General features: G+C 34.6%; 1 protein-coding gene across 1 annotated transcript in view; it reads left to right on the top strand.

Annotated features, from left to right (window-relative positions):
* LOC149801711 (uncharacterized) overlaps positions 1–22,009 on the top strand; it is a 140,451-nt gene that overhangs the window by 106,584 nt on the left and 11,858 nt on the right. The window contains exons 27-34 of the mRNA XM_089955991.1: positions 3,863–4,198; positions 5,712–6,053; positions 7,035–7,141; positions 10,305–10,515; positions 12,943–13,269; positions 14,643–14,996; positions 17,263–17,433; positions 21,358–21,504. Coding sequence (XP_089812117.1) covers positions 3,863–4,198; positions 5,712–6,053; positions 7,035–7,141; positions 10,305–10,515; positions 12,943–13,269; positions 14,643–14,996; positions 17,263–17,433; positions 21,358–21,504 — 1,995 coding nt within the window. The remainder of the gene's footprint in view (positions 1–3,862; positions 4,199–5,711; positions 6,054–7,034; positions 7,142–10,304; positions 10,516–12,942; positions 13,270–14,642; positions 14,997–17,262; positions 17,434–21,357; positions 21,505–22,009) is intronic.

Raw genomic sequence — 22,009 nt, 5'->3', positions numbered from 1 at the left:
TGCATCTTTCATAGCACTATTTCCATCTCTCTCTCCCTTTCTTTCTACTGGATGACCACACTTGCTGCTGTTACGTAGATTGTGGTAATTTAACCTAGGATTGTTACCTTTTCACAGTGAGCTGTGGTAGCTCAGTCGGCAGAGTAGAAGACAAACACAATCCAATGGTCATTGGTTCACTTGTCACCCAGCCCTGCCCTTGATCAGCTGCCTCAATGTGTCTTTAACACATTAACCCCTGGAGCTTTTTGTCATTTTTACCTGAAAATCAAGTAGGAAACACATTTTGAAAGCTATTTCTGAAAAGACTCGAAAACACCAAATCCCCGGTCATCTTTCAATAACATAATGCCTAGTTGTGTTAGAAACATCGTTTTTCATTGGCTATTTGACTCGCGCATGAGCAGAAGGGTAAAAGTTGGATTTTTTTTGGGGGGGGGGTTGGGTTTTTTTTTGCTAAATGAAGCCATTATCTTTGTATGGAGACCACTCTTTATTCCAAATGCCCATCTTATCCTACTTTTTGCAAAGGCTCATCTGTCAGTTTGCAGTTTATACCAGTTTGCCTTAGATCTGAGACCAAAAAGTCTAAAATCCAAACACAAAATCGGATTCTGACCACGGGCGAATTTTGGGTAGAAAAAAATTGGGCCCAAAAAATGAGTTTTTTTTTATCTGTATTTTGTAGTGCAACTTGATATTCCAGATTATTTGGTATCATTGTAGAGCTACATCTGTCTACCTTTCTATAATTCCACCCACTTTAGTGTATCATGCATGACCATGACGCTACAGAGCTCGGCAGTAGGCTACTACCTCCTGCCCTGTTAAGTCGTCGCTAGGGGTTAATGTGTTAAGGAAGACACATAGCTCTCATTTTCTTGGCCTGATATATCTAATTAATAAAAGATGGAGTTGTAATTTTTAACCATTATTTGTGTATAATCCTATTTGTAAGCTTACACATGGAAACTTGGGAAACTGCATTAATTATTAAAAAGCAATTCTTGTCATCACACACACACACACACACACAAGATCCTGAAATTTTAATTTCTTTTCAAAAACGTTTTCCTCCAGGAATTATATAGTTCTCAATTTTGGAGGGAAATTTAATATAAAAACATTCAAAGAAAGTATCAAATGTTGTGACAAAAGAGAAAACACTTGTATACATAATTATTAAATGTACTGGAAAATGTGTAATTTTTGGATCAAGATTTGTCTGCTGCTTTATTGTTAGTATTATCCTTCCATTATTTATTGGTTTCCTCTCTAATTGTTTGTAAAACTCATTTTTTCATTGAGAAAGCTACACTGTATGATTTAACTCAACAGATAGTAAATTGTCACTTAGTTGGAACATCAGGAATTAAATACATAACATTGAAACTTAAAGACTTGCCATGGAAATTGGTCAGTGTTTTTAGTCACAAGGTATGATTTCCATATATGCTTGTATCCATTTGGGTAAATTTAAAATTAACTTTGAAGTTGTTGCCAAAGGAAATAGAGCTAGAAAATGTTATTTTGTCAATCAGGTGTAAAAATATCATGAAACTCTTAGTAGAGTAGCTTCTAAAAAGTAGATTCTTATTGGCATAAGTTGTATGTATTTTATTTTAAAGTAATTGACAATAAAACAAGTGCATGTTTTGCTGTAAGTCCTACTGTAATAAAACAGTAAGTTTTGCTGTAAGACCTACTGTAATAAAACAGCAAGTTTTGCTGTAAGTAAGTCCTACTGTAATAAAACAGCAAGTTTTGCTCTAAGTTCTACTATAATAAAACAACAAGTTTTGCTGTAAGTTCTACTATAATAAAACAGCAAGTTTTGCTGTAAGTCCTACTGTAATAAAACAGCAAGTTTTGCTGTAAGTCCTAGTATAATAAAACAGTAAGTTTTGCTGTAAGTCCTACTATAACAAAACAGCAAGTTTTGCTCTAAGTTCTACTATAATAAAACAACAAGTTTTGCTGTAAGTTCTACTATAATAAAACAGCAAGTTTTGCTGTAAGTCCTACTGTAATAAAACAGCAAGTTTTGCTGTAAGTCCTAGTATAATAAAACAGTAAGTTTTGCTGTAAGTCCTACTATAACAAAACAGCAAGTTTTGCTGTAAGTTCTACTATAATAAAACAGCAAGTTTTGCTGTAAGTCCTACTGTAATAAAACAGCAAGTTTTGCTGTAAGTCCTAGTATAATAAAACAGTAAGTTTTGCTGTAAGTCCTACTATAACAAAACAGCAAGTTTTGCTGTAAGTCCTACTATAACAAAACAGCAAGTTTTGCTGTAAGTCCTACTGTAATAAAACAGCAAGTTTTGCTGTAAGTCCTACTATAATAAAATGGCAAGTTTTGAAAGAGAATCTGATGGAAAATGTTGCAAAAATAATTAATTAATATGAATCATTGTCAGACAATGAAATGAAAAAGGAAGAGTTGTATATATCATAGATCATTGCAAGGTCTTTTTAAATATAAAATCCACAAGCATTTTTAGTTTCCTTAACAAGATCACTTACTGACGACCACTGATGACATTGTGATTATTAAGTTTTACACTTAACAGGCTCTTGATAGGATCTGATCTAGATCCCCGCCCCCCGTACTACTTGATATTGCATGTTAGCCTTCATAAACTGATAACTCAGCAAGGCCTCATTGCACAGATATAACATTCCCAGTCCCCAGTAGACTGGTATAACATTCCCAGTCCCCAGTAGACTGGTATAACATTCCCAGTCCCCAGTACACTGGCTCCACTGGTTTCTATAATTTTGAATAGAATGCACAAAATAGCCGTTCTTTTGTTTTTAAAAAATTCTTTCATTTTTCAAAAGCAGTAGATTCAACCATAAAACAGTATGTGTGTTAGATGACCTTTAAAACAGTATTTTTGTCCTAGGGCCATGGATTTATGTGCATATAAGTTTGTACATGCTTTCCACATCATGTTTATTTACTGGAAACTTAGTCTAAATCAACTGTAAGTTTGATGTAGCAGGACAACAACTGCAGAGACTTTTATTTTACATTGTACACAGGATTACCATCCTTACACATTGACTAAAGCAATGCACAGAAATATTTTACATGCTAGCTAGTTGTTCTCCAGAATGTACAATATTGATCTCATCTATGTTGCATTAAATCCAATTGCCATTAAGCCGATAACCAGTGTTAAATAGTCAGATGAAAAAAATGTCTAATAAGATGTCTACAGGTGGTATCACACTTGATATCATTAGTAAATGGGCAGGTACAGAAATGATGCCAGTTTCTACATTCATAAATACAGTTACGTACTGCATATTAAGCTGATTCCACTCATGAATCATGATCAGATGACTGTCAGCTGCTTTGGCAGACATCTCCTAACTGGTATACATTAACAGTGGAGACAGATCTGTGTGTGCAGTTGCTTAATTACCTCCTTCTAGGGTGGAATAAGACTTAATATAATATGTATTTGCAGATACTTTAAATGCCCTGAATGTATTCACACTAAATAGATACTGTTGAGAACTTGACACTGGAAATAAATGTGAGGTGTTCTTTTTCTTTTGTCTGGCAGTCCAGATTTCTTACTGGACACAAGTTGTAAATTTGATGTACTTGACCAGTAATTTTGACATGGTTGGAGCCTCTTTTATATGGAAAAATCTTTCCAAGAGGATATTATTTAATTGTATATTTGTTTCTTTCTTGAAAAATACAGCTTCTAATCTAATTCTCATGATATTGGCACCCATTTTGCTATGTTCACATCTTACTTTCTTTGGAACAGCCTTCCATAATTGATGTAACAGTGATTATTCTAGACAAAAAAAAGTAATTTACTGGAATTTTCATTTTCAGAGTATAGATTTTCAATTCAAGGAACTGAGTCAGGAAATTACAGTGGCCAGATTGTGGTATCGCATTACGGCGTGGAAGGAAGAATTTGTAGTGAGGGCTGGGATGACATTGATGCCATGGTGCTCTGTAGGCAGCAGGGCTATAGCAGTGGCTTAGCATACCACCATGCTGACAGTGAATTTGCCCCCTTATCAGGTCGTGGACCCTACTGGATGTCGAATGTTGACTGCAAGGGATCAGAGCAAAGCATCAATAATTGCACCTTTGCGGACAGACTGAACCTTGGGAACTGTAGTCTGAAGAGTAGTGCAGCTGTACTTTGTTATAATGATGATGGTAAATATTTTGTACCCTGTATGTTCAGTTTTATTGTCAAAATTTTAAAACTATTTCTATCGTTTAAAAAGACCCTAAATTATTTCTGCTGTTGTATAAGAAAGTAAATATACACTTTGTTCCTAGATTGCTTCATCTTCCTTTTGTACAGATTGGTTACAACAAAATTTATGAAGCATAGACCCATCCTAGACACAATAATTAACATGGCAAAAATTAAATTGAAAGGAAGTGTATGTGTGTGTGGTGAGTATTCAAGTAAATGTTCATCAGTGTCAGTTACAAACTTGGGTTAAGAGACAAACATATTTGTTCATGTAAAATATATTGTAATTAAATAAACATTTCCTAAAGAAATTTGATTGTTATTGTTCCAATGGTAGAATAAATTAAGGAGGAAATTTGTAAGTATGGAATTATAGCATCTTTAGGCATGCATAAGGGCCTCCTCCAATAATTTGATTTGTGTTATTTTGTTTTGTTTCATATTGTGTCATTTAACCCTTTACATCATAGCATCTGGTGTTGTTTAAGCTGCTGCTTTACATATGCTAAAATCTCAATGATTCTGTTGTTGTTGTTCTTGCTGTGGGGTTTAACGCCATTTTTTGGCGCACGATAGGCTATGCGTGGCGGCCAGTATTAATGGTGGAAAACCCTGGGAAGAACCACCGACCCATGAGAAGCTACTGGCACAATGATTCTGTGCAAATAGGACTACCTGGATAATTTTTTACAGCTCTGTATATGTTAAGTTCAAACTAAATTTTAAACATTATACCTTTTTTGTACATATTTGTTATCTGTAGAGAGGTTTATTAGTAAAATTAGAAGTTTTATACATGTAGCTGTAAAATTATTTAAAATTGGAGAATTATTGTTATGCTTTAAAATTTAGAGAAAATTCATTTACCTTCACATCATTGTGTGATTGACTTTAGATGTTTTGCAACCTCTAAATCCATGTCACTTTCACGGAATCATCCAGATCTGATAAATTGTCAAAATCAGTGCTGCCTTGATCAATATTGAAAGCTATTTTTTTCCTTTTTGAAGTCTTTATTGTCAGAATTCTAACCATCCAAACTCTAGAATGTGTAGGACAAAGTCTGCATTCTCCATTTTGGATAAGGAAGAATTCAACACAGTTAAATTTTCTAAATAGATTATATCATTATCTTAAATAGCAACTGAAAGTTGTGACATTGTTGTCAATTTCTTCAGTACCTATAGTTTGTAATAGGGGGTATTGTCAGGAGATGACACCATGTAAACCATCTATAATAGGATGATGTATATTGCAGTGATCAAAATGTGTTTCTGCACAGATAGTGCACTGGCATCCAAATACGGCTGTGTGCAAATTGGATCAATGCACCAAAATGCATTTCCACTTAAATAGGGTAAGGCGAGGTAAATGGGTTAAGTTGACTGTGTATCCTATTTAATTTGAAGTCTTGTTTTAAAACAATTTTCTCTCTATTACATTACTTTAAATTTATCTGATCCACAGGAATAAAGTACAGATTTGTCAATGGCAGTAAAAATTATGGCCGTGTTGAAATGTCAGTGAATGATGTATGGGGTACAATATGTGATGCCTCATGGGATGATGCAGATGCCACTGTTTTGTGTCGACAAGAAGGCTTCAGTGGGGGCTATGCTCTGAAGGAGGCATATTATGGGCAGGGTTCTGGGCCAGTGTGGCTAAGTCACCTCCAGTGTAATGGAAATGAAACGAAGCTACATCAGTGTTTGCATCGTGGCTTTAGTAGCCAGATTGTCGATGGATCGATTGGATGGTGGAAGTGTCGATCTCATCGGGATGATGCTGGTGTCTACTGTGTTAAAAACTGTAAGTACTTTCAGTTTTATCATGTGGATCACAGTATGGTATTGTAAACTTTTTAAAAAAGGATATAAACAGAGATGGAGACCATTTTGAAATAAGGAAAAAAATTTAAAATATTAGTGAAAATAATGTACTCTAAAATCAATTGACAGAATTCTGAGAAACTATATTGTGGAGTAACAGAAATGGCCAGGCTTTAAAAAATATGCAGCACAATGATTCCCATTAAAAACTGTTACCTATTTCTTTAAATTATTGAGTTGCAAAATGTCCCAAATGGAAGTATGGCCCACAGATTTGAGTACATCAACATTAAAAGTAGATATCTACTGGCACACAAAACCCAACAGTTTGAATCATATCGCTGCGATGTCTGCAGTGTGGCAGTTTAGTGATGTCTAGCACTACGGCATGATGCCACGGACATGTAGCATCATGTCCCACCCGTCACATTATCCTGACACCAGTCCTAACACTAACCTCTTAATGCTGAGTGCCAAGCAAGGCAACTGCTAGTACCATTTTTATAAGTCTTTGGTATGACTTGGCTTGGATTATAACCCACAGTCTCCCGCATCTGAGGCAGACATTCTAACCACTTAGGCCACTGGAGTGGTCCATTAGATTATTGGCAGCCAAAAAATGGCATCAGAAACATAGAGGGAAGAAAATTGCAGAAAAATCTGTGATGATAACCTACATTTATGACCATTATTAAGGGCATTTATTGGAGTTTCATTTTAAGGAAATAATCTTAGTAAAGTGTACAAATACTTTCAAAGCTCTTCTCAAGTTCTCTTTTTTATCATTTTTTAAATACTTTTTATGAATTGATTTGAATTAATATGAATAATTATTAAAAGTAAAAATATTGAATGTACCTAAACTTTAAAAAATTTGTACAAGAAAAGAAACAACTCTGACTTTATGGAATAATGGTAAATGAAAAATTAGAGCCATTATGGTCATATTTTCCTTCCACAGTACGTCTGAGCCAGGGTTTCAATGCAGCAATGGGAGCTGTGCAGATCTATGATGGTAATCAGTGGCTTGCAGTGTGTGATGATTCCTTTGACAAGAGGCATGCACAGGTAAGTGTTTACTCAATTCTGTTTACAGAAAAGTCCAATAAAATTTTATCTTTCTATTATTAGACAGATATTGGCTTTATAAATAAAGTAATTGTAATGGAAGTACAGAAAAACTCATGCTTAGGGAAATATCTGAGTTTGAACTTTGAAAATGCAATGCATTTACCATGTGCTTTGTATTGTGGACGTAAAATGTCTAACTGATACGATAGCATCAGAGGATCCCAGTTGGTTTATTGCATGATGAGGTCAGTTTGTGTTCACTATAGTGCTATAAACACTACACCAAGAATTTTTATCAAGTAAAATATTTTCATAAAATAAAACAATGTTTACACATTAAACCTTGAGCTGTGTTTGCTTTACTTCAACTGTGCCTTTTTTGTTGCCAATGAGGTCTTAGGTATTTGTTAGGCTAGCCTAGCAGTTGAGAAAGCAAGCAAACTTCATAGCACTTACAGTTATTTGTTTTTTAATTATTTATTAATTTTAACTTTTTCATTATTTTAATTTTATTTAGAAACAAAATCAAAGTATAATTTATCCAATTTTTAATAAATCTAGTCACTATCAAATGTATTTTTTGCCGTTTGGTGGCAATGTCTCTTCTGTTACATATAGCTCTAATGTATGTGACAATGCTATGGTCATAGTAAACAGTCATTCCATTGTGCCAGTAATGCAGGTAAACAACTGCAGGTGTAAGCTTTATTGATTAAAAACTATTTATCACACAAATTTGTTTAAACATATATACCTATATGCAGTTCTCATAAAAACTGCCCTCTCACCTCCTTAAAAATTGATAATATATCAAGATGGATGTGACATTGAAGTTGTGGCCGTAAATGAAGAAACATGTGATTATTTGATCAGAGGGACAGGAGGTTACATTGTCAAGTGCACAGTAGCAGTTGTTGTAGATGTTCATTTTTCCGAAGTGCTTCAGCAAACATTGTCACACAACAAGGCATGCACGTTTATTGTATTAAAATGAACTTAAATAACAGTTTATTTTCATTCCTCTTCAGTACACATTGGTGATCTTGGGGAAAAAAATCAGATCGCATAGAATTTACAAAAATCTCTGAGAATATGTTTGCAAATCCCATGGTATCAGAAATTATGGCATTACGATAATAAAAGTCTGAAAGTATGGCACTAGATTAGTGGAATTCTGAAAGTAATGGCATTTGATTAATTTGATTTGGAAAATAATGGCATTAGATTAAGGGCATTCTGAAAGTAATGGCATTAGATTAATGGAACTGTAAAGAAAGAGTTGTGTTATATAAATAGACAGTCTCAGGAAAACATGTCAGAGAGCAATGTTATGTCCTAGATCTGTTTTTCTTCCACACATAAAAATGCTATAAATTTTCACTTCATGTAAACCTAAAGTCATATATAAAGGTATTTAAATGGTTTTGAACATTAGTGCACTGTGCAATGAAGTTCTTTATTGGTGAGTACCCCCATGCATCTCTTCACACTTTCCCATTTTGATGATTCAGTTATTAAATGCCATTTTATATTCAAGTTATTAAATGCCATTTTATATTCACTTTTGGATATATTGTTCATACATGAATAACTTCGTAACGCATGACGGATTTCAAGTCCTCTACTCTCAGTGAATCTTTGGTAATGACAGTTTGACTACTTAAATTGATTTGTGGTCGCTGTCAATTTTGTTCATTCCAGACTTTATTATTTTCTCTTGAGTCAGGTTTAGAAAGGTAAATCTTTGTTTTCTTACCTGTAAGTCTTGTTCAAATGTCTCTGGTAATTCTTTTCATATCTGGCAATTATCTGTTTTTGGTGATTTTAACAGGAGTCTGTTTTTTATTTTATTTTTAGCCATCAACATGTGGGACCCATCTTGCACAAACCTTTCTTAGCTTCAGATGATTCTTCTTGAATTAATTCCTGTAAATAATAGAAATACTGTGCATGGACCATCTTTACCAGCTTGCCACATCTCAGTGGCCACTTTCTGTTCACCAGTCACAGTCATTGGTTTATTTAAATGTGGTTTGTCTTCCATGGATTCATGATTGTCTTTAAGATAATGGAACCACCTCAAAATTGTACATTAAAAAACTTTATCCAAGTCTACCTTGGTACTAGAACCCTTTGATCACTCTGATTTTACATTATGGCTTTTGCTTAGCTGAAAAATTGCTCACTTGCTCCTGCATTTTTAGGTTACTGGCATTTACCTATGTCATGCCAGACACAATATCTGCAGGTTTCCAGTATGCGAGAGATCATTGTAAAGAACGTTATTTTGTCTATTGATTCGTTTGTAATTGTGTAATTTATTGACAGGTTCAAAGAACAAAAAAGTTTCTGAACTTTTCAAATACCTGTTATTCTTAATATATAATTACCTTCAAATTTACACTTATTTTCCAGTTTTACAATATACTTTACATGTATAAGGAAAATGGCATAATGAAAAACTAGACACTTGTTGGACATGAGCAATGGCTTATGACAGGAGGTATCCTGAAGCCATTTTTCAAGGCTGAACTGCATATGTTGTTTTGTTGGGGTTTTGGGTTTTTTCTTCAGAAAAGACATCAATACTTAGAAAAATTATGGTACAAATATTTAGGAAATGTATATGGGTCATCAGGTTCTCTTTCTCAATCAGAATTATTCCAGATTAAGCAGAATTTTCTGTCCAAAGAGTTTACTCATGAAATTAATATATAATGGGGTCTAATTTTTTCCAAAATATCTCTGATTGGCCCACCTGCAATACATAAAGTGAAAATTTCAAGATAGAAACTTCGTCAACTGAAATCTCCATAAAACTAAAATAATTTTCCAGTTTCATTTCTCTATTTTAATAAAATTATCTTATGAAACCTGAAATTCTCAAAACAGATATGCTAAATTCACTATCTTTTGTAGGGTTCCAGTTTTTATGGATTTTGTTGTTACTGTGAAATTACAAATTGGTGGCAAATAAATGTAACTTCCATAGAAACCCTCCCAAATCCATGAATTTAAGTAAACAAAGAGCATATGATTTTTTTTGTAAAAGCACAAAGTTGATTTAAAAAAGCTATGAATTTGCTGTGGCTTGTAGTGGTCCTGTTCTGGTTTTGACATCTTAACATTCTAATTTTTATCATTCCTTGATGATTGTCAGGTTGTATGCAGAACACTAGGTTTTCATGATGGTACCATAATTAGTGGATCAGTGTTTGGAGATCTATCCAGTCCAATTGGAATAAACAACATTACTTGTAAAGGAGATGAGGCAGATTTCTCTCAGTGTGACCGTAAACACCAGACAAAAACGTGTAAGAAGGGAACATATGCCTCAGTCTTCTGCAGCAATCAAAGCATCAGTGATCAAGGTATGTACACAGTATGAACATACAGTGGAATAATTCTCGTTGATCAAGGTTTTGATACATAATATGACAATAGCAGGACAATTCTTATTTATCAAAGTATGGATGCCATGCACAATATGAACTAAGTAGATAATTATCACCAATCATGGTATGGATGCCATGCACAATATGAACTAAGTAGATAATTATCACCAATCATGGTATGGATGCCATACACAATATGAACTAAGTAGATAATTATCACCAATCATGGTATGTATGCCATACACAATATGAACTAAGTAGATAATTATCACTAATCATGGTATGGATGTCATACACAATATGAACTAAGTAGATACTTATCACTAATCATGGTATGGATGCCATACACAATATGAACTAAGTAGATACTTATCACCAATCATGGTATGGATGCCATACACAATATGAACTAAGCATATAATTATCACCAATCATGGTATGGATGCCATACACAATATGAACTAAGTAGATAATTATCACTAATGATGGTATGGATGCCATGCACAATATGAACTAAGTAGATAATTATCACTATTCATGGTATGGATGCCATACACAATATGAACTAAGTAGATAATTATCACTATTCATGGTATGGATGTACAATAGTACATCAGGGTATGGATATACAATATGACAATACTGGGTTCATTCTCAGTAATCAAGGTATGGATGCACAATATAGCAATAATGGGATACTTCAAGGTATGGATACAAAATATAAAAATACTGGGATAATTATCAGTAATCAGTTTATGGATACACAGTATTAAAATACTGTGATAATTATGAGTAATCAAGATATAGATACACAACATGACAATACTTGGATATTTATGAGTAATCAAGGTATTGTTACACACTATGATAATAATGGGATAATTATGAGTAATCAAGCTACAGATACACTATATGACAATACTGGGATAATTATCAGTAAATCAGTTTATGGATATACAGTATGACATTACTGGGATAATTATGAGTAATCAAGGTATGGATATATAATATGACAGTACGGGGATAATTATCAGTAATCAGTTTATGGATACACAGTATTAAAATACTGGGATAATTATGAGTAATCAAGGTATAGATACACAACATGACTACTTGGATATTTATGAGTAATCAAGGTATTATTACACTGTGATAATAATGGGATAATTATGAGTAATCAAGCTACAGATACACAATATGACAATACTGAGATGATTATCAGTAATCAGTTTATGGATACACAGTATGACAATACCCAGTATTGTCCTAGATAATCATGAGTAATCAAAGTATGGATACACAATATGACAATACTGAGATGTTTATCAGTAATCAGTTTATGGATACAATATGACAATACTGAGATAATTATCAGTAATCACAGTATGGATCCACAATAATACAATACTGAGATAATTATCAGTAATCACAGTATGGATACACAATAATACAATACTGAGATAATTATCAGTAATCACAGCATGAATAAACGATATGACAATACTGGGATAATTATCAGCAGTCAAGGTATATTTACACAATATGACAATACTGGGTTCATTGTCAGTAATCGAGGTTGGGATTCACAGTATGACAATTGTAAGATAATTTTCACAAAGGAAGATGAATTTAAAAATGTTTAGCTAGAGTTTTCTATTTTGTTGGTGGGGATTACAAATTTTTAGACTATTACAATAATTCTGTCTGAGATTAAAATGATTGAGTCTTTCTCATTATAAGGAAGGTATGACTATAATAATACATGGCAGTCCTCTTTAATTGCAAGAAAAAATATTATTAGATTCTTACAACTGGAGAAAAAAACCTGCACCTGCCATATAATATACTGACTGATAACAGATAATTAATTTTGATTTATTTGGGTTTTTTTTGTGTGCATTGGTTTTAATGGTACTTTCATTTTTAACACATTTTTTGATATCTCATGCCAAGTAAATAGGAGCTAAGTGCCATTCCCAAGCAACACTAAAGCAGCTGACCTGGGCAGGCCTTGATGGGTATCGCACATGTGATCCTTGGATTATGAATCTGACACTCTGCCAGCTGACCTGGGCAGGCCTTGATGGGTATAGCACATGTGATCCTTGGATTATGAGTCTGACACTCTGCCAGCTGACCTACTGTGGGTCCCTTTCATAGATAAATAAATAATGATATCAATATTACATAATATAAACATTCAAGATAAATTAAAAAATAAGTGCAGTATAGATGAGGGAAAAAAGAGACAAACTGGAGATGGGTTTTTTGTGACTGTTTTTAGTTGTATATGCTGGATAAGTACATATTTAATTTACGATTCGTGTAAAATACTTTAGGAAGGGTATGCAGACTCGTGTAAATTAGTAGTAGAAAAACTAATTTAGGGTGTTTTTATTTTAGGTTTCAAAGTTCGGATACATCCTGACAATGACAGAACAGATGTCAACTACCATGGCCATGTTGAGGTGCAATTACAGGGAGTGTGGGGTAGTGTCTGCATGTCAGGTTGGGATAAAATGGCTGCAGATGTCACCTGCCGACAACTTGGGTTTTTAGGAGGGATGCCTTATCGTCCACCAAATAATTTTTCTAAGCCAATCATGATTGGTGGTGCAAAATGCAATGGGAGAGAGGCTTCTTTGGACCGATGTGAGCTGCATCATTGGAATGTTTCAGAGGATTGTAGCTTCTATGAGGATAGAGCTGGTGTTTTCTGCTTCAAGTCTCGTAAGTTGATGCTTTCATGATCATGACACTTTTATTCCTTTAAGGACACTTACCATCTGTTCTCTCTTATAAGTTGAGTCAGACTGCAAACTGCACAGATCCAGATCTGCTGTTGCATAATGTGCTGGCAGATCTGGGTCTGTGTAGTTTGTTAAAACTAATCAGTAGAACAAACAGCATAGACTGCTAGTGCATTATCTAATAGCAGATCAGGGTCCATGTTGTTTGCAGTTAGACTCAACTTGTATGCAAGTAAATACAGTATAATATAGGGCTTAAAAATCAATTGTCTGTCAACCCTGTACGAGTTGCTGATTTTCTTAGGTAAATGAAATATTGTGTCACTTATCTAGTCTCAGTAGCACAAATTATAAATACAAAATCTAGATTTTCATGCACTGCCTAATGACTGTCGACTGTAGGTAAGCAGAATCTTTATAACTTGTCCAGTCGTGTTTCTGATTTTCTTTCATTCACAATTGTCACAGCGGGTTCCTTTGACTATAATAGCTTCTACAGAGAAAACCAGCATCCTAGATAGGGATAATAAGCAGTCTGAACCATTTGACCTATGACTGGTCATGTGACCCAGTCTTTTTTGCAGACAAAATAGATGTTGTGTCTTCTGCATGCTAATTGTTTAGAAATATCCATCAATGTCTTATTTTGAGATTAGGATTCCTCAACTTTTAGGACTAGTATTCATGAAGTATTTACACATGTCCATCAGTGTCTCATTTTGAGATTACCTAAGATCCTTCAGCTTTTAGGACTAATATTCATGAAGTGTTTAGACATGTCCATCAGTGTTTCATTTTGAGATTCAGATCTTTCAGCCTTGAGGACTAGTATTCATAAAGTGTTTTGTATTGAAAAATTGGCTTAAATGAAGAAAAGGTGTAACCAAAAACAAAAAATCTAATTTTCTTTGTGATTCACATAAATTATAAATGGAGATGCAGAAATAAAGACAGTAAAATATAATGCAGGTCTTTGCCGGTAAATCTCTTGTAAACAGCAAAAATTAATTCTATTTTATGTGCTTTGGCCTAAATTGTTTGCAGAATTGCTCATGAGCAAATGAAGACACACATGATCACCAAGCATATTTTATAGAGACATTTTTATCATGCTGTTGAGTATATGAATGATTTTTAGGTAAGTATTGTGTCGTGTATTTCCAGCCATTGCTTTGTTTGTTTGGAGTGTAGACACAGCTGAGAGAACGAGTTCTGTTGCTGTTTATATGACCAAGGCTAAGCAAGACACAGCCTTGAAAGCGTATGCATTGCTTTGGAAAGCACTACCCAAACCACTTTAAGTTAATTGTTAACTATTATAGTCTAAATATTTCTTACAATTCTCCTATACAGCTATGGAATTCAGACTAGCTGGAGAGGTGGCCAATCGTGGTCGTGTGGAAATCCAGATCAACGGCATATGGGGTGGAATCTGTGACTGGTTATGGGATTCACGGGATGCACGAGTTTTTTGTAAAAGTCTTAATGAGAATTATGAAGATGGCCTCGAGATTGTCGGAGCTCGTTACGGACATTCTAATGGTCCACTATGGTTTACACGAATGAGCTGTAAAGGGCATGAATCAAGTGTTCTCCTCTGTCAGCATACAGGATTTAACAGTTCTGACCCAATGGAGGGGGTTTATGCTGGTCTCTGTAGGACGAGGTCACATGATGCAGCAGTGGAGTGTTTTGAAAAAAAACTAGGTATGTAACAATGAACATATTAGACATTTTAAATTAATTAATTTTTGGACCTGGTCTATGTTCAGTAAGGCTAGCATTAGGTGGGAGTAGGCTAGTGTTTGACATTCATGTACATTCATATTATACAGGCTGCCGGAGAACAATAGTAGGTGACAGAAGTTAACGGTCAGGAAAGGTAACTCACTATGAGCAGTGTATGCAACTTTTGTTTCTCACACACACGAGCTTGTCAACTGAGACACATAAACAAAATCGCTTGGAAAACATTAGATGCATGATTCTATGACCTAGAATATCTTACACCTGATGTGAATTTAGTTCACTATAGTTTACAAAATAAATATAATGTTTATTTGTTAATCTTTATACTACAGGATCAGGGAAAGTATTACAAAATTGAAATGCTATGCCAGCTTGATGTCAGAACTTGCCCTTCCTTTTAAAACTTCCCACAAATGGACAGACTATTCTCTGTAGAGTCATACTGCATTACATGTAAATAGTGCCTAATGCATTTCTTATTGAATTCAGCCCAGCAGTATACATGTTTGATGCTACTCTTGTTTAAGCTTATGTATTGTGCATGCAAACCAGCAAACAGTATGCTGCTGTAGCATCAATTTATCACATGTCGAACAGCATACACTGTGATCTGCTGTAGTATAATGTACTGGCAGTCAGTTTATCACAGGTCAAACATTATACACTCTGATCTGCTATAGCATAATGTACTGGCAGTCAGTTTATCACACATCAAACAAGCTACACTCTGATCTACTGTAGTATAAAGTAGTGTCAGCCAATTTATCACACATCAGACATTATACACTCTGATCTGCTATAGTATAATGTACAAGGGAGTCAATTTGTCACACATCAAACAGCAAACACCTGGAGCTGCTGAGCACAATGTGCAGGCAGCCAGTTTATCACATGCCAAGCAGCATACACTTCGATCTGCTGTAGTACTAGTAGTCAGTTTATCACACATCAAACATCATACACTCTGATCTGCCGTAGTATAATGTACTTGGCAGTCAATTTGTCACACATCAAACAGCAAACAACTGGAACTGCTAAGCATGATGTACTGGCAGTCAGTTTATCACACACCAAACTGCATACATTTCGATCTGCTGTAGTATAATGTACTAACAGTCAGTTTATCACACACCAAACTGCATACATTTCGATCTGCTGTAGTATAATGTACTAGCAGTCAGTTTATCACACACCAAACTGCATACATTTCGATCTGCTGTAGTATAATGTACTAGCAGTCAGTTTATCACACATCAAGCAACATATACTTGGATCTGCTGCGCATAATGTATTGACAGTCCATCTATCATACACTCAACAGCAAAACAGTGAACAATTTGATTTTCTGTTGTATAATGTACTGGCATTCTATCTGTTACACTCCTAACAGTAATCATATTGCACTCAGATCTGCTGGAACAGAATGTGCTGGCAGTCTGTCTGTTACATGCCTAAGAGTAAACAGCATACACTATGATCTTCTGTAACATAATGTATTGTTGTGCTGTCAAACAAATAGCATAAATTATAGTAAAACAGTGTAGTCAGATCTGCTGTAGTACATTATAATGTACTGGCAGTCTGTCTATTACATGCCCAACAGTGAACAAGTTGCATTCAGATCTGAAAGTTATAGCATCATAAACTCAGATCTGCAATCCGTAATCTGATGTCAGAACTTGGTCCATATTGCCATTGTTTACAGTTGTGTGCAAATTATGTATAATAGGTAAATATGGCATTAATGTGAATTTTCTCTGAATTATATGTTTCTATGAATTTGTAAATAATTCATCTGTATGTCATTTTGGTGATTTACAGTTTCAGTATTAGAATTCCTGCCATACTTGGTATAATTTGACAAGAATTTACCTTTTTCATGTTGCATAATCTAAAAACATAGATCCAATGTCCTTTTATTATTAAGATTATAATATTTTAACTTTTTTGTAACTATCCTCGACCATGCTGTGCAAAGTGTTGCGGTATTCTGGGAAAATAGATGTTATAAATATAAATAATTAAGTAATACATCGACTCCTTGCAGCATGGACAAACTTCAGATCCTTGTTAAGGTCTGTTAAAATAAAGGAAAATGTTTTTATAAATGTCCTTTTGGTTTCTAGGTTAATATTTGGTAAATCCAAACTTGAAACTGAGGTTTTCTACCTAACAATCACAATATATTAGTTTTACTTAATGTTAATTTGTCTACAACTTGCAGCCATAACAAACATTCAGCTGGTTGATGGATTCAACAACCAGTCAGGGCGTGTTGAGGTATTTTTGGCTGGGCCAGACCAGTGGGGAACAGTGTGTGATGACTATTGGGATGATATTGACGCCACTGTTGTTTGCAACCAACTGGGATTTGCCACAGGCAAGGCTCTAAAAGGTAAGTACACCTGGGATGACCTTAATGGTTAGTTTGGTAAGAAGGGATGAAGATGTGAATTGATCTGTAGAATCATTTGAACTTCCCAGTTTGTGATTTTTAGTGTTTCACGGTACAGCAACTCTTTGAAGGTTACATTGTGCCAAAGTAAGTAAAATGCTGTACTCTAGGTAACACAATGATAGCTGATTTGGGATAGTCTGATGGTGGGAATTGAACCCTTATTCCTGTTGACAAGTCCATCATCTTGACCACTCAGCAATGTAGGTTCTCTTTCCTTTAGTTTGTAATATCTCACCATGATGCTAAGGAAAACTCTTGCAGTCTGACTCACTGAATTCAATTTCTTACAGAATAATAATTTCTTCTGATTAGATGTTTCCCTTCAACCCATCCCCATCATGTCCTGTCAAGTTCACCACAAATTCCATTTTTGCTCAAAGACTTGATAAAAGTTTAATTTTCGTGGTTTTTTTCCCAAATTTTATGGAGTTATGGCCCCTGTTTGACTTGGCACATTGCCCTCCAATTGCATTAGAATTTTATTTGCCACTTGCCAACGTTTGATGAACTTCTTGGATTGAAACCAAATTTGGTATAAATCTGGCTAGAAGACCTGGGCCACATTTACTTTTGACTGTTTTCTGGCACAGTTTAGGAACTTTTGACACATTCTTTGTTTTGAGACCTCTACCTTTTTAAACACCCATGTATCATTTGTCTGTTACCAGTTTTCTTCTTGCACAATAACTTGATTTTTCTGCATCTACAATTACCAAAACATTGCACATGGAGTAAGGAAGAACGCTATTGATTTCTGGATCAGAAGGTTAAAAATCAAGGTTACTGTAACATAGAAACCATGAATTTTGCATAATAACCCAAGTTGTCCACTATCTGCAGTTGCCAAACTTTGTGGATAGCTTGCACTCAGAGTAAGGAAGAACTCCATCAATTTTGGGGTTAAAGGTTAGGGCCACAGTGATCTCAAGAAGACAAATAGTTTCAGCACATTAGCATTAGTTCTACATCACAGACCTAAACCAAACTTTATGGATAGCTTGCACATGAGAAACTAAGAAGTCTGTTGAATTGGGAGTGAAAAGGTGAAAGGTCACTTTGACAGAAAAAAAGGATAGTTTCTGCACTGCAACATTATTTCTACAACACAGACCTGGACCAAACTTTTTAGATGGCTTGAATTTGGTTAAGGAAGAACCAGATATATTTTTAGATCAATGGTCAGGGTCACTGTGACTGATAGAAGACTGGTTTATGTACAAACACTTCAACTATTGATCAAGTTCCTTCAGCAAAATTTTTGTATGACTTAGATATTTTGGTAAGAAATATGTCTGAGGTCGAAAGATCAAGGTCACTTTGAAGGAAGATTGGTGGGGGAGATAATGACTTCAGTACCATGACCAAAAATTGTGGAGGACGTGCACTTAAGGTGTGGAAGAGACCTATTGAATTTGGGCTCAAAATATCAAGGATTCAGAACATTATAACATGATAAAGATTTGTTGCTGTTAATTAGCCTAATTACCTTTCCTAGTTCAGTCTTGTTTTTCTTTTCACATTTGTACGACCACCATTTAAAAGATGCTTTAGAGTTTACTTTGTCAGTGTCACCACCCTTTATCACAGGCATTTGGATCACCTGATACTTTTCCACATTAATTTAAAATCTCAGGCAATGGAAACAATTGGTCAGAGTGTCATAATTAATCAGAGCCATCCTTAAAAATTTGCTGCTCTTTTGTGTCCATTATGTGCTGTATCATTTGCCCAAAAAATTATTTGCTTATAGAAAATTTAGAGGCAAATATTAAAAAGTTTTTGAAGATGGTGGCATCCAATTCAAAGCAAGCTTTTGGCAGTAATTTTACTGTAAGCACTCTTTCAAAATAAGGATGCAGCAAAAGACACTGGGGTAAAAGCTATTTACCTCAGCTAATTTTCTTGTCTGATTGACTGATTTGTTAAACATTGGCTTCTGTCAGTTATTGTAATTTTTGGCTGGCACATAAAGCCACTGTCATAAAGCCCAAAGCAATCTTTATATATGAGATGTAGCATGGTGAGATCGATTTTTTATGGGGTACCAATTTTCTTAGTTTTCATGGTTGTTACTAGGTCTGATACAAATAGCTCAGAATACTTTTTCTTGAGCATTCAGAAAGAAAGTTATTTGAATATTCATTTATCTATCATGTGACTTTACTGCTCCAGTGGCTTAAATGGTTAGGGCATTTCCCTTGAATGTTGGAGGTCGTAGGTTGAACCCTGGTCAAGTCTTACCAAAGACTTATAAAAATGGTGCAAACAGCGGCCTTGCTTGGTGCTTAGCATTAAGAGGTTAGTGTTAGGACTGATTGACCTGGTGTCAGAATAATGTGACTTGGTGGGACATCATGCTACATGTGTGCGGCATGATGCACCAGTGCTAGACATCACTATAAACTGCCACACTGCAGACATAGCGATACAACTAAAATTGTTTAAAGCTATGTTAAAAATAAAAAACACATAGATTTTCTTAATGAAAACTAATATTTTCAACACTTACCAAAGTTTTGTGCCACTCATTTCCACCAACAAGTACATATAAGCCTCAGGAATCAATGTCACATATTCATAATAAAAATATACCTCAAGATATGTGTTGTGTTTATAATGTATATTAGACTACTTTTCTCACCATAATTTTGCACAAGTGGAATATTTCTTTGGGAAAAAACTGTAAAAAGAAATCTATCTCCCTTGCATTTCATCTAAATTAAATGTTGGCCCTGAATCTACTGTAAAGTTGTCCGCACGTAACAATCTCACATGTTCCAACCAGAAAAGATCATTGTATGTTTCATCCTCAGATTCAGGTAAATCTGAAATGTCAGGTGTGAAAACAGGACTTACACTAATGTCCCATCCTTTGTCTTTAGTTGGATCATTTAAGGCAATGTCATTTGCAATGTCATCAATTTCGGTTCCTTCAAAACTTTATTGGAATCATCGTGAGAATACATGAATGCTGCCATTTTGTTTCACTTTGACAATTGACCTCATTTTCAAAGGAAATTCCTGCTTATTTGCTGTCAACCTACTAACAGAACACTTCAGCATTTAATGTAAGGACTATATTATTGACAAAATATTGTTAAAAAGACTGGATGTTTTCAATTTCATGCAATGAAAAGCTTTAATACGAAACCTTCATATGCGTCTCTGGGGTTTCCCATCCCTTGGCTGGAGCCAGGAGCCAGCCGGGACAGAGAGAGCATTATTAGCTGTATGTATATGTGTCTCTGGGGTTACAAGGCTATTTTTAGCATCACATATATGGGTTAACAGAAGGTAAAGAGTCGATTCTTCAGACAGACAGTTGATATTTGAATATTCATTAATCTGTTGTGTAACTTTAGCAGCATTTTGTAGCTGAAACACAAAGCAATATTTAAACCACCAGTATGCAACTCTGAATCAGTTAACAATCGAACAACCTCAAACCTGTCTAATAAACTGAAATTTAAACACCCATTCATAAGATAATGCAAGGTAAGGTGGGTGGGTGGGGCAATAAATACCAAAACAGGCATAAAAAATGAAGAAAACAAGATGAATTTGTTACCTTTATTAACTCTGATGAATACACAAATTCTTCCCAAGTACATTCAATCAATATTTGATTAGGAAAATTTGGTATTCATTCTAACTGTTGTTGCTACAGACCATGAATTTAAAATCCAAGTGAACAATGATCTTTCAAAAGAAAGACAAAAATATTTTTTCCAACCACAAGTTTAAGTACAGACAAAAGTATAATTTGTCATAATACCTTAAAAAGTGGTACTTACAAAATTAAAAATGAATTCACAATAGTTGAAAAACAGATAGTAATTTGTTTAATGGTATGTTCAACAGGTGCAATATTTGGACGAGGCACAGGGCCAATATGGCTGGATAATATTGGTTGCTATGGAAACGAGTCACAGCTCCAGGATTGTGATCATAATGGATTTTCAGTGCAAAACTGTAACCATGGTGAAGATGCAGGAGTTATTTGTGATGGTAAACTTAACACTTTTTATAATTTGGACTACATGCATGCATACCTACCTACACACACATATGCACATGTGTGTGCACCCCCCTACACATTTTATATCTAGTGGGTTGTCATCTTGCTCATCTCATCTATGATTATCAATGTAATCTTACTTTACCATAATGGTTAATTTATGACTCTCAGTTATAGTCTTTACCATAATGGTTAATTTATGACTCTCGATTATAATTTTTACCATAATGGTTAATTTATGACTCAATTATAATCTTTACCATGATGGTTAATTTATGACTCGAGATTATAATCTTTACCATAATGGTTAATTTATGACTCAATTATAATCTTTACCATAATGGTTAATTTAGGACTCTCAGTATATAATCTTTACCATAATGGTTAATTTATGACTCTCAATTATAATCTTTACCATAATGGTTAAGTTATGACTCTCAGTGTATAATCTTTACCATAATGGTTAATTTATGACTCTCAATTATAATCTTTACC

This window comes from Sinohyriopsis cumingii, chromosome 4 (genome assembly GCF_028554795.1).
Source record: "Sinohyriopsis cumingii isolate HCF-2022 chromosome 4, ASM2855479v2, whole genome shotgun sequence".
In the NCBI taxonomy this organism is placed as follows: domain Eukaryota; kingdom Metazoa; phylum Mollusca; class Bivalvia; order Unionida; family Unionidae; genus Sinohyriopsis; species Sinohyriopsis cumingii.
This window is presented reverse-complemented; position numbering and strand designations above follow the sequence as displayed.